General features: G+C 34.0%; 1 protein-coding gene across 2 annotated transcripts in view; it reads left to right on the top strand.

The window, feature by feature from the left end:
- The window catches only part of LOC138691656 (gastrula zinc finger protein XlCGF57.1-like), a 60,048-nt gene that overhangs the window by 41,437 nt on the left and 3,865 nt on the right, over window positions 1–14,746 (top strand). The window contains exons 4-7 of one of the 2 annotated variants that reach the window (XM_069813862.1): window positions 4,719–4,819; window positions 5,824–5,961; window positions 7,708–7,790; window positions 9,846–13,942. In XM_069813862.1, the coding sequence (XP_069669963.1) occupies window positions 4,724–4,819; window positions 5,824–5,961; window positions 7,708–7,790; window positions 9,846–10,845 (1,317 nt within the window). In that variant the 5' untranslated portion in view covers window positions 4,719–4,723 and the 3' untranslated portion in view covers window positions 10,846–13,942. Of the gene's footprint in view, window positions 1–4,718; window positions 4,820–5,823; window positions 5,962–7,707; window positions 7,791–9,845; window positions 13,943–14,746 lie in introns of those variants that run through there. The other variant, XM_069813863.1, reaches the window with a different exon arrangement.

Consider the following 14,746-nt stretch of genomic DNA (forward strand, 5'->3'; position numbering starts at 1 on the left):
CGAAAATAGACGTAAATCTGACTTATGGATCACAAGAAGAGACTCCGGAAGATGTAAGTTTCCACATTGAAAAGGTACTTTGACCCTTCACAGTGCCAGTGGAGTCCAGTAAACTCGCTCATATGACAAGTGTGATGTTCGAAGGCTGAACCAAGACCTCCAGAAGAAACACCTGGATTTGTAAGTCCGAACTGTAAAAGTACCCTCTGCGAATAAAGTCGAGTAACTGGCTCAAGTAGCAGGATAATGTACGAAACTAAGCCAGTGCATCTGTGTCGAAAATTGTTTGCAAAATCAACGGAATCATTATGGGTAAAGGAATGTAGGTTCGTGGCCCATTTATTTTAAGGTTCATCCCGATATTTGTTTTAGGAAAACCTTAGGCAAGATAAATGTCTATAAAAGTATTATGTATCCAATTTACAATGTTGGTGTTACTGGTCATAAGTAATCCAGGGACCAATTTGTCACGGTCTTCTATGTGAATTGTTATCAAGCTATTTTAATTACAATTTGTAAGAAATATACTAATAAAAATTTGCCGTATCAGGTGTTATTATTCTATGCTAATTTTGTCATTCACCAGTGTTTAAAATTGACAGCTGAAAACAGGTATGTAAATGTGATTTTTTCAATGAGCAGTAGGTAGTGTACTATTGCATTGTATTCCAAAAAAGTTAGGAGGAAACGACACCCAAAAACTTTCTTGCATATTTAACTATAACAGTTTTATTTTCCAATTTACTTATCTTAATGTTATTAGTTTACATTAACGTTTTCGATACTTTTGTTGTATCATCTTCAGATGTTTAGGATGTTATGTCAACATGTGTGATGAAAACCTAGCCTCGTAGTGTGTTGTGGGTTGTTCAAATGATTAGAACCTATCATGATTCCCTAGTCTTGCTAGAGTTGATCGTTGCTGTGAATTAACCGAATTCAGTGTCTCTAGTTACTTGTTAAGATTCTGTTAAAATTCACTATGAAAGTTCGTGTGGGACAGTGTAAAATTATGTGAGAACAATAACATAACATATAAATATAAAATTGTAAATATAAAACAAATGAAGTATACACTTTAAAAACACTATAAAACACTTTGAACACATGTATGGTTGGCCATGTTAGCCAGTTGTTATGTCGTTGAATTGGGCTGCTTCTGCTGATCTTGGTTATAATCACTGTCCTAAATGACGCACTTTTTGTTCACTGATTTATCTGTAGTTTTTGGTATTATGTGTTATTTGGAGCCTTTGTAGACTTTTCACTTTAAAATTATATTGTTCATACTGACTAATGTGAAAATCATTGATACAGTTACTATGTGTCGGTAATAAATTAGACGTATGTGGTACAAGATGGTTTTCTGTTGAGTCCGTGAATCTAGTACAGCCGTGCGTGTAATTTTAGCTGTTGTCGAACTATTCTTGTTTGGTGCTTGGCTGGGACTCTTGCATAGCTTACAATCAATTGTGCTGTACATCGACTTGTTCTAGAGGCATGTGTTTGTTCTTTGCATATTACTGTAAAAATGTGGTACGGGTACATATTTACATTTAAAATTTGTAATTAATTATTCCGTAAGGTTCAGGTTTTTTATTACACTTATACTCTTTGTAGCACACGCTTATCAGTTTGAAATTTCGGATAAATTTCTATTGTATGCAGGTTTTATTATTATTATTATTATTATTATTATTATTATTATTATTATTATTATTATTGTCAATTTTATTTTTAAGAACGGTAAATGTTGTTCATGTTTGTTTCTCATATTCTAAAAATTATGTATGTGAGCCATATCGATTTTCATTTGGGTACTTCTGCAGAATTATACCAAAAAAAGGCTCTACTTTTTTCTTTAACAGTTGCGTAGTACGAATAGTATCTACCTGCAGTACCTAGTTACGATTGGATGTATAGTCCCCGTAAGTGCACATGCTGAGGTCTCTAATTTAATTAGGCCTATCTAGTAAAGTTTGCTGGAAATGTTCATGTACATATTTCTCATAAGTATGTTTTTGGGGGCCGGTACCGAACGAGCAAGAAAGCATTTTTAGTGCCAATAATAATAGTAATAATTGCCGAAGGAGGTCGTATTTCGATATAATTAGGCCTAACCTTCACGTTTTTATATAAATGGTGATCTGTACTTTCGTAAGAAATATTTCTTTGCTTACGTATTTTAACTTTTTTTCCTGATTTAAATTTATAGATTTTTTGTTCTTATTTTTTTCTGTATCATGTACGATGTGTGGTAGTTATGTTGTTACAGTGAATCACAGGTGTGCAGGATGCGCATTTCCCTAAAATATTGTAAATTGGTATGTATCGTATCATATGGTTTCATAAAATATGTTAAGAAAATTGTGACTGTTATCTTAATCCAATATTTATAACTTACAAAACGTTTGAGACGTTATAAATTACGTCACGATATACCATCTATTGTAGGAAATTACGCAATAAAATTTAGGCGCCTGTCGAAGCATATTTACTTTCTTAGAAATGGCTTTTAAGCAACCCCAGTTTCAGTGCCACCTTCATATAAGTCTGCCATCAGTCCCTATCCTGGGCAACTTTAATCCAGTCCCTATCAACATATCCCACTTCCCTCAAATTTATTTTAATATTTATTTATTTATTTATTTATTTAATTAATCCACTCAACAATGTAATTACAGAGTAGATAAAATGAAAATAACAGGAGTAATACATATAACAATGGTATTTAAACTTAAACAGTTACAATCCAATACTAAAAGATATTAAGCAAATATTACATGTAACAAAAACAAAAGTATTTACAATATGAATAAAACTTAGTTTACGGTATATTAAAGTAATAGAGCAAACCAGTTAAGACCTATTTATTAGTAGAATACTTATGGAGTGTTTTGAACGCTACCGGTATTTATTTCTCTCAAGAGTGTGGTTCTATCCTGAAAGATGTCAATATTGCTCAGTTTATTATAGGAGGAACAGATTCTAAGAAGTGGAGAGTACTTATAATAACATGTCCTAGCATAGTTTAAATTAAATGTTTTACTGGTCCTACAGTTCTCTCTTGGTACATGTATTGCTATCCTGGACAGTAGATGACTATTTACAGAACTTGTTCATGAATTATGGAAGCATTTTATATCAATATTATTTCTTCTGTGTTGCAAACTTTCAAAGTTAAAGAGAGACAAAAGAGATGAGTACGAAATACTACTTTCATTATTCCAGGAGGGATAGTAACCAAATGATTTAAGAAACAAAAATCTGATGAATCTTTTTTGAACACTCTCAATTTTGTTAATATATTTAATTCGATAGGGGTTCCATACAGTACTGCAATATTCAAGTTTTGATCTAACTAATGAAAAAAAATAGAATTTTTAAACTATCCCATCATCACCTCGGCTTCCCTAACCGTCTATTTCCCTCATGTCTTCCAACTAACACTGTGTATACATTTCTGGATTTACCCATACATGCTCTGCTCATCTCAAACGTTTGGATTTAATGTTCCTCATTATGTTAGGTGAAGAATATAATTCTTGCAATTCTGCGTTGTATAACTTTCTTCATTCTCCTTTAACTTTATTCCACTTAACCTCAAATATTTTCTAAGCACCTTGTTCTCGAATATCCTAATAGTATTTTCCTATCAAAAGTGAGAGTCCAAGTTTCACAACCATACAGAACAACCGGTAATATAACTGTTTTATAATTCTTACTTTCAGCTTTTTCGAGAGCACACTGGATTATATAACCTTCTCAACCGAATAATAGTGTTTCTTTGTTTATTGTCTAATTATTTCCACGTTTGCAAATTAAATTAGTTCCAATTTTACAGATATATTTGTAATTTCCTATAAAATAATTTCTTTCCAGTTAATTTTTCTGCACTTTTTGCTAGAAACATTTCGGTAATATGATAATGTTTTCGTTAGTCCCGTTCACTGATTTTGATATCTGTAGAGTGGTTTTTTGCGTGCTGAATGTATTTTGCAGTATTTTATGTCGAACTTCTTTCTTATCGATAATATTCTTCACAGGAAGAATTAAAAGCACAAGCTCAATTATATTCCTATGGCGTAGGTGTAAACAGGAAGAAGACTCTGGACATTTCGTTAAAATGGCCAAAAGCCGTCTCAAGTTTGATTGATGATACATTTATGAAGGTATTATTACAGCTGCAACGTTATTCCTACGTACGTTTCCCCTCGTACATTGACCTTACTTGCGCCTTCCTGATAGAAAGAATTCAAAGTAGGCGTAATGGGATGTGAGGAATGATCTAAGTAATCGGTAATTCAAGGTTATAAACATTATTAACGAAATGCTGTAATTTAAGGAATATAAGGTCCCAATTCTTAGTAACGTACGAAACACGGCGATGTAAAATTGTATCTCAAATTTGACATAGAACCGCACAGTGATTAGTTCGAACCAGCAGCTTGTATGTGAAACTTTGTGATAAACTATGTCGTCAATCATCCGGCTTTTTCTGTGAAACAGTTACTGTAACTTTTCCCTAGACTCACATGCTCATCTCTGGTCATATACACCTTCGTTTGTATTTGTGTTAATTAGTGCTGTATATGTTCGTGCTCGCATACAGAGGAATACTCACTCTACGCTGATGTAGAATGATTACTTACCAAGCTAGTAAGTCTATATGAATCGCTTACATACGGCAGGTTAAGTTATTTAATTTCCTTTTTCAGTCGTAATGGATGGCTTGATGAAGATGGAACCTGACTCCGACCCTCTTGCTATACAAACAAGTGATAATGCAGATACAGAAGAGAGGAAGCTTTTATCTGAGGTAGGCTGTATCGAAAGCAATTACTTTTTTTCTAAATACATCATTTATAACTGGGGGAGCATATACCAATGTAACTAAATATTTTTCTTGAACGTGATGAAACACAAATAACGAAGTTGAAACTTCTGAATGTGATATAAGAATCGTAAATATATAATTTTATTTCACATTAAAACACATATTTTTACAAACAACTTATGTGAATATGTATCTTCAGGATCTCTGTTAAAAATATATATATCTCTGTGTGTTTTTGTAATTGCATCAGTTTTTGGAACAACTTTGAAGCATTTCAAAACTGAATCAGTTATATCATTTAGTATAAAATTAACCTTTGTTTTGTAATCTGGATCCTTGTGGTCGTCTGCAGACGCCGGCCAGATGTCTCAATTGTGGAATAAGTTAATATACTGTATTCTGTATGGATGAACTATTTTTCTTGTTGTCTGTCCAACGTGTATGGTGTTACGTAACAGTACATATTTCCTGAAGCTCAGAGAATCACTAAACAGCATATCAGTGTTATTGAAGGGTCAATTAACGTGAAAAAGAACGAGAGGTCTTGCAACATATAATTTCCAGGAATGTTTATTTCTGATGGGCTTCATTTGAAATATATAACCGATAAGATCTCACTTACAAACGAAGCATCTTCACTATAATTTTAATGCAACGTATTTTTTCACAAGATGTCTGTAATTATCAATGTCTGAAAATGCCATACTCAGTGGCGAAAACATTAACAATTTTAAAAGTATACCAATGTAAATTTATAATTACAATAAATTACATTAAAATAAGTTATAAATTGAATACAATTCTTTTTTAATTAATACTTTTGTATGTTGTGTTTCAAGTTTTTGAAATTGATACACGTACATTCTTTGACATCACTAATAATAATAATATTACTTTTTAGTGTAGACGGACTAAAATTTTCGTGTAGGCCTACAGCTTTATATCATACATTGCCCTTTTAATTTTTTTTTTTTTTTATTTTGCAGGAAGGAAATTTATTAGACTTCCACTTCACTGAAATAAAAACAGAATGTATAGACCACAGATATGATGTGAAATCAGAGATGGCATATGAGGAAGCTGCAGTGTCAGTAGACTTTCCCATCGTGAAGAGTGAAGCTGAGGTGAGTGCAGTTTATGAAGTGTGTTGGTCGCTAGTTCTCTCTCTGTTATTTACTGACTACAGGCAGGTGACCAGGGGATACGATGATAGTTGCTTTCATCCTTTCAATTTCTTCATCCTGTAATCAGTCGTAAATCTTTTCTAGTTCATTTTTTACGTAGACCCTGCAGTCTTCAGTGTTCCGTAAACCATAATAATTTTGTTGTTTACATCGCCACTGATAAAATGTTTAACCCTCTAAGTTTTAGTTTAATTTAGTTTGCCTTAATCCACAAATGCCAGATAGATCCTCACATTCTTCATAACTTTCTTCCATTACCGCCTTTACCCTATACATTGGATCAATTGCCGACATCTATCTGGTTCTCACCTGTGAGCATCTTGAAATGTGGGTAGCAAGAAAACTGACCTATAAATAATGTTTTCCTCTTTTAGGTAGTGGACCTTTAATGTTAGTGGATTGTCGGGTTACAGGAGAGAAATTAACGGGCCACTAGTAATTGGATGTCAACCAAGCAGCTTTGGATTTCACAAGTGACGTAATAGGACGTCAATTAAAAAGTGAACATCGGCTGCTAGACTGATGTCAGGCATTGCTTTTATTGTTGTCAAAATTTGCAATAAATATAGACTATTAGGAACCAGAAAGAAATCAGGAACAGATGTTTCAGTGAGGAAGATTAATATGACAATTTTTTTATTAGAAGTAGCGCATGAGTGCATTAATTTTATAGAAAATAGAAAGACAGCCAACGGGGCAGATAAATTCTTCCTCAGACGAAATAGAGCCTGTAATAAAGAAATAATAACTTCTCTATTCGAAGAATTAATGAATACATGAATAAGTATATAAATAATTAATCAAATTATCGTATGCCGATAGGTAAGAAGAGATACCTCTATCTACAAAAATGGTAATTTATTTTAACTACGTTGGTATTATTTAGATTAACTACGTTATTATTTTGTTCACAAAATTAGACGGTGTACTGATATTTTGTTCTCGAATAGAAGGTCATGCAAAGTAGAAACATATAAGAAGTTTGTCTATTTCGAGAAAATAATTCCCAAGCTTTTTTTATTTACCTGCAAATGTACAGATACGAGGTATGACTTTTTAGCCATTGATATGCAATATTATTATAATATCTTGTAGATGTGTATATATATATATATATATATATATATATATATATATCTATATATATATATAGGCCTAATCCACAAAATATCGCATGCCTTAATGTCACACATTTAACATGATGAACCAAAAATATTAAATTACTCGCCAATACACAAAATGTACGCAAGGTGGCTCTCTAATGGAGGAATAAATATTATTATAGGAGGGATATCAGATCTCTAAGTTAGTGAATCCTTTAACAGATCAAATAGCACTAAACATATTTCTTGGAATGCGTCTTTCGAACTCATTGGTCTAATAGCGGCTAATGCAGGAACAAATGCTTTCTTACTACCCACCATCATTGTCACTTACACTTTCAATTAACTCAGTGTTTGTGCAAAATTTAGTTGCTACACGATATTTCTTAGAAATTGCAATAATTTGTTGTTTGCAATTCTTTTGTTTTTATTTATTCATATCATGGTTTTGCCAAGAATGCTTATATTGTATATAGTATTGGGTACGATTTTTTTTTAATCTATGGAGTGCATAAACTAGCATGCATTAATAGTTCATCTATTATTGTCCTATGAGTCTGTTTTGTAAAATCTTGATGTGCAGGAAAATTCATGTGAATTGGATGAAGTGAGTGATGAGGGAAAACCGGAAGTAATGGGAGAAGAGAATGAAGTCTTGACTGAAAGGTGAGTGAAATACATGAGTCCTTACCTTGTCGTTGGTTTCACTCTTTATTTATATCACAACAAAATATATATATTTTTAGTTTTAATATGATTATTATTCAGATGACAGTATACTTTGTGGGGGCGAGTAGCATAATTTTAATATTTACTTTAACTATCACCAATAAATCTTTTACCACTGCCATACCATTACAACTATCGATGCTGAAGTTGCTGCCATTCAAGGAAATACCAAAGTATAGACCTGCCTTCACCTTGTCACATTTAATGCAGACCAGTTAATAGAATTGTTTCATTTTCCAATTGTGTGTACCCAGGAAAAATGGTTTCCATTAATTTCTTAAGTTCGTCGTCGAATTTCTAATAGAAATTTGGTGATAACATCTACGTAGTCCTACTGCTTTCAGTCCTCCTTGTCTCCTATAGATTTAAGACAGTTTCTGTGTACAAATAATGAAATGTTTGAGGTTTCGAGTGTTTGGATTTACAAGTTGCAAAATTATTATTATTTTTATTATTATTATTATTATTATTATTATTATTATTATTATTATTACTACTACTACTACTATTGTTACTTATGCTGCTACTACGACCATTACTACCATAATCTATACTAATAATAAATATGTAGCCAATATTTTTCTGGTAATTTACGATTTTCCAAAAATAATTATTGGTGTAACATGTATGATTAACCATCCTGAAACCCAAAATCGCTGTTTTGAAATTTTTTTTTTTTTTTTTGTATATATGACTGTCTGTCGGTCTGTCTGGATGTTTGTTACCTTTTAACGAAATAATGACTGAAGGAATTTCGATGAAAATTGCAATATGTATTAAGTTCGTTGTAGCTTAGATGTTAGGCTATATGACATACAATATACGTTATTTAAAAGGGGGTTGTAAGGGGGCCTGAATGAAATATGTCGCTTATTATTGAATTTTGTGAAATATGTTACATAACAAAAGTTTCTTTAAAAATGATTTCCGATAAGTTTTATTCTTTGCAAATTTTAAAGAGATAAATGAGTTTTAAAATTAAAATACAATGCCATCTAAGGCGGTGCAATCAAATGAAACAAATGACTTCGTCTACAAGGGGCCTTGGACAACAACAATCGAAAGCTATGAAACATAGCCTACACAGAATGTTTCTGTGTTTGTATGAAGTAATATCGGAAGCTAAGTGAACCGATTTGTATATTTAATTATTATTTCACCTTTGGAAAGTGTAGTTTCTCTAGATGGAGATAATGCTATAATGTTACTACAGTAATTTCTGAGTGAATCGAGGACAGGTAAGATTAAAATAGCTTGTTACGCACAGAAAAATTTTATAGGCTATTATGTACATTCGTTTCCTGGAATTCTAAGAATAATACTTATGTACACATTCATTTTCATCTCAGAGATTTATCGAACAACGAGAGTGTATTGATTTAGCATGCTGTAGTAGTATGTTAGCTTAGCAGTCCATTATTTCATAATTCAAACTTTAACGATGCTCAATTGAATCATGTTAAAATACATAAAATATATATTGCAATACAATGTAAGAAATTGAGTAATGAGCTAAGCTTGGCATTATTATTATTATTATTATTATTATTATTATTATTATTACATTTTTGCTGAAAATACTTCAGATATTGCTACTACCAGTACCTCATTAGTACTATATTTATTATTATTATCATGATTATTTAATTTGTAACATAGTTGTTACTGTTATTGTATTAATTGTGTCACATTCTTGGACTTTATTGGCCAATGTCTGTTGTCCATCTCTTGGATATTAATAACTAAATGAATTATTATTATTATTATTATTATTATTATTATTATTATTATTATTATTACTATTACTATCGTTATTGCTGTTATGATTATTGTAATTACTAATATTACTTAATTTTATTAAGTTAATATACAGAAGTATCTGAACGTTAAACTCCATGATTAATTTCTCGTATATTACTTTGCTTATTGCCTATATATTTCCTAATTGTAAATTTAAACATTCATTCCACTAATGAAACTTATAATTGTTAGTGTTGCAGTTAGCCATAGTAGCGGAGTTGCAAAATTCTGGAAAAATATTCCTGAAGAGGACGACGGCAAGAAATACGATTGTGACAATTGCGGAATGTCTTTTCTCGACTTTGCAAGCCTCAAAAGCCATTTCCTCGTGCACAAATGTAACAAGCAATTCAATTGCGATGTGTGTGGAAAGTCTTTTTCCGAATCGGGAGATTTCGAAAAGCACTCGTGCGTTCACTCAAGCGAGAAACGATTCACTTGTGACGTGTGTGGGAAATTCTTTTCTAATTCCTCTTATCTCAGGAAGCATTCACGCGTGCACACGAACGAGATGCCATTCAGTTGTGATGTGTGTGAGAAGAGGTTTTCGCAATTGGTACATCTGGAGAGACATTCACGCGTGCACTCAAGCGCGAAGCCATTCTGTTGCGACGTGTGTGGGAAGTGTTTTGCAAGGTCTGAACATTTTAAAGCGCATACTATGGTGCACACTGGCGAGAAGCCATTCAAATGTGACGTGTGTGGAAAGAGTTTTTCGCAATTGGCAAATCTCGGCAGGCATTCTCGCGAGCACACAGGCGCGAAACCATTCAATTGTAACGTTTGTGGGATGTTTTTTTCAAGGTCCAACAATCTCGAGAGGCATTCTCTCGTGCACACCAATGAGAGGCCATTCAGTTGTGATGTGTGTGGAAAAAGTTTTTTGCGCTTGGAAAATCTCGAGAGGCATTCACGCGTGCATACGGGCGGGAAACCATTCAGTTGTGATATTTGTGGAAATTTCTTTTCAAGCTCCGACAATCTCAAACAGCATTCACGCGTGCACACAAAGGAGAGGCCATTCAGTTGTGATGTCTGTGGAAAGAGTTTTTCCCGGTCCGCACATCTCGAGAGTCATTCACGAATGCATACCGGCTTGAAACCATTCTGTTGTGACGTGTGTGGTAAGTGCTTTGCAAAATCTTCAAACCTTAAAAGACATTTAAAGTTGCACACTGGGGAGAAGGCATAGAGTTGTGACGTTTGTGGGATGTGTTTTTCGTTAACGAAATATCTCGATGAGCATTCACGCGTACACTAAGGGCTATAGTACACGAACGTTAAAAACGTTGCGTTGACAATGTTCTCTTATAGGAACTTGGTTTTTGGTAATATGATCGCTTGTATAATTGCATGACTATACTACACAAGCGTTAAATATTCTGCGTTTAGTTGCGTTGCTTCGACGTTGAGAAGTTTCAACGCATAGATCTGCGTTGGCAACGCCATCTTTTGCAAACGTATTCATACTACATGTACGTCACCAACGCAACGTCTACAACAGACTGGATATTGTGAAGCAAATGCAGTTTTTACTACCTATCCTTGGTGAGAATGAAACCATTTCGAATATACCTCCACCTAAACAAGAAGATGTACCGGATGGTATTATTTCTCAGGCTACTTCGGGTCATGAGAGTAATGTAAACAATACCCAAACAAAATCGGGACCATCTCTTCGCTCGACAGGGACAGGAAGAAAAGAAAAATCTTAAAATATTCTAGTAACTGCAACAAGGAATGTTACAAATATATTATTAAAGAGCGTGGCTATACAAAGACAAGACAGAGAGAATGACAAGGATGGAAACAAAGCTTTCCTATCATTTGTCAAAATCATGGACAATTTCCCTCCAGAGCTTGCAATTGAAGCCTGTTTCAAAGTTTCTGAAGTGTTCAGAAACCTGCTTGTCGAGCAACGGGCAACATCAAGAATGTCCCAATTGTCAGATATGTCGCCGTTGAGTGTTATTGCCGATGGTTCAAATGATTCTGAATTCATTGTTAATTTCAGTCAGTACTGATTTCCGCAGCTTGTAATGTTCTTGATTTTCAACATATTATGCATAAAATAAAAATATAATCATTACAAATTGAGGCAAATTTTATTACTTACCTTAATGTTACAACCAGCTTTTCGACGGGATGAATTGATTTCCTCATTACAGTATCAGTTCTCCTAATTTTATGAGAAATTAAATTCAAAAGGACATTAAAACTTTTCATTGACATTCTGTAATAGAGAAAAAACTTGTCGGGATACTGTCGGCGATTTTCAAATGCAGTGCAGTGAAACCTCTCTTTAAGGACACCCCCAAGATACGGACACTCCTAATATATGGACAGATTTTTATGTCTCAACTGAAATAATCTAGAAATAATGACAGGCTAAATTTAACTCTCGTTTACGAACACTCTCAGACACAAACACGGAAAGCTGTTTCACAGTCCTAAAGCTTGCTTTACCTCCTGACTGCGGACAGAACTTGGATTTCAAGACCTAATGTGTTACAAAAATGGAAAATTTAGTGCAGAAATTCCTTAACATGAAAGAAGAGAGTCAGGTCCGCGATCGTGAAATTTTATTCGATACACGATAGTGTTAGTAGGATTTTTCTCTTCACTTCAATTAGTTCTGTTTCTAGAGACATGACACCTGAACGTAAAGGGTAAGTTGAAAACAGTAAATTACAGTAGTGCATAGCTGTAGACCTAGAATAAAATTGCATGGCACAGTACTGTATTTTCCTTTTTCGATCTTATCTACTGTAGTTCAAAGTTGCAAAGATTTTACTGCAGTATACTGTATTTAGAATTACACTACAGTAATACATTTAATTTAAAGCGTGAAGTGATACATAATGCATATTATAAATTTACTGTTAGATTGGGGAGCCTCACTCTCAATAAAGGACACCTCCCAGATGCGGACAGATGGTTACGTCCCTTCGATGTCCGTAAATGAAAAGTATCACTGCATAAAACTTTCCTGTCGAAAGTCTCTTAATGTTTGCGGGATGAATTCACCATCTCCTTTTCCTCTTTTTTTGAGACAGACTTATAAATTGAACACATAGCAGAGCTACATATGCAACTTGTATAACATCGATTGCAATTCTGAAACCAAACACAGCGTCCCTAACGCAACGTGTAGTTTATACACTTTTCTTACGTTACGAACGCCTGTCAACGCAACTACGCATCGTGTTGTTTATACATTTTTCACACGTTACCAACGCCTGTCAACGCAACATTTTTAACGTTCGTGTAGTATAGCCCTAAGGCGAGAAACCATTCCGTTGTGTCTTGTGAAAGAGTATTTCGGTTTCCGTACATTTCAACAAGCTTCCACGCGTACACACGTGTCAGAAGCCATTCGTATGTGACGTGAGTGGGAATTGTTATAGAAGCTCTTCAAATCTAAATGAGGCACTCTTTCGTGCAGAATATCATGAAGCTATTCAATACAGTCCAAACTGTTCTTCTCGCACGGAATATCTGTCTATGCGCACAGGCAAGAAGACCTTTTGCTTAGATGTTTGTAGGAAAGATTTGCACCCCGGAATAAACTCTATCTGCATTAACATGTTCACGCAATCGGGTAGCGGTTTAGTTTTAAAGTTTGTGTAAAGGGTTTTTTGCGCTACAAATATCTCAATGTGTATTCGCGTATCCACAGTTGAGAAGCCATTTAGTTGTGATGTGTGTGGGAAGTGTTTTCGAAGTCCTGTTAATATCCAGATGCCTTTTCGTGAAAAACCGTTCACTTGTGATGTGTTTGGAATGGATTCTTCCTTCTCGGGAAACCTTAATGTGTATTCCCCTCTGCATACATAAGAGAAACTCTTCAGCTGCATTTGTGTTAAATGCGGTTTTTATAGCTCGCACATCTTAATATTCAATCATGCGTGTACATAATTATATTTCATGATAAATATTTAAATATCCTTTACTTAATTTGTACTTCAGCAAGATAATTTTTCTTTGTTCTTAACGTCTGTAATAAATTGTCTAGTTTTTATTAATCAGTTAACCTATTATTACTTTGATTTTTATTGTAATTGTAAATTTAACATTGATTGTAATTATAATTTTAATTTTATTTTTAATACTGTAGTTTTAATAGTCAGCTAGGGGTGAAGATTTAGGCTTGATGGCATTATCTCTACCAGCTTACATTAATCACTTTATAGTATACTATACCGTTCATAAGCCAAAAGCCATATGATGGATCTTGTATGGAAGGTCTTTTTTTGCTAAAATGTATCTAAAATGGTGTCTACGCTTACTTCTTGGCGAGAAGTGATTGAATTCTCAACCTTTGGCTTACCTTTGTTGAGTAGGGAAGTGTGAAATGTGATGCTTGTGGGAAGATCTATACACAGTCGAGGAGTCTAGAAACTGAGCAATCTATTCCCACAAGGAAAAAACCGTACTAGTGGAATAACTGGGAATAACTTGCGTACTATAGTCATTTCAAAATGTAAGTGTACGCTTACACAATCGAGAAACATTTCAAGAGCCATATCTGTCAACACGTGCGAGTAATTCATTGCTTTGGAAACGCTTCCTCGGGTACAAGCATTCCGGAATCCATTCCGTATGAAGGGCATGGCTTTTTTTTTCTACTCACAGGTATCAACAGTTGCGGTTCCGGAAATTCACTGTGACTGGTAATAGCGATTTTAACAGAGAATTTTTGCCCGTTCAATCATATTTCCGTAAGGTAATTTTTTCTTGAAAAACTACAGTGATTGCATTGCACCTTCAGTATCAAAGACTTATGGACAATAACTTTTGATAGGCACGAAAATCCTTAGATCCCAGTTATGTTTTCCTTCAAGTTAATCTTCTGATGTGCACTCGTTTCCACTCCTGAGCCGTCACATATTCGTACCTACGTCACATCCGCTATGAATCACGTATCTGTCAGAGATGGCGCTTTCTCGCAGCTTCGACTTTGGAACTATTGAGAGTTGGAACCAGTGACAATCATCTGACGGTAACAAAGTCAGAGGACTATAAGTTAGACATCAACGCTAGTGTGGAAAGAATTGTCTGGATTCAGATAGCTTACAATGGAATGGAGAGAT

The sequence above is a fragment of the Periplaneta americana genome, chromosome 16 (genome assembly GCF_040183065.1).
Source record: "Periplaneta americana isolate PAMFEO1 chromosome 16, P.americana_PAMFEO1_priV1, whole genome shotgun sequence".
Lineage (NCBI taxonomy): Eukaryota > Metazoa > Arthropoda > Insecta > Blattodea > Blattidae > Periplaneta > Periplaneta americana.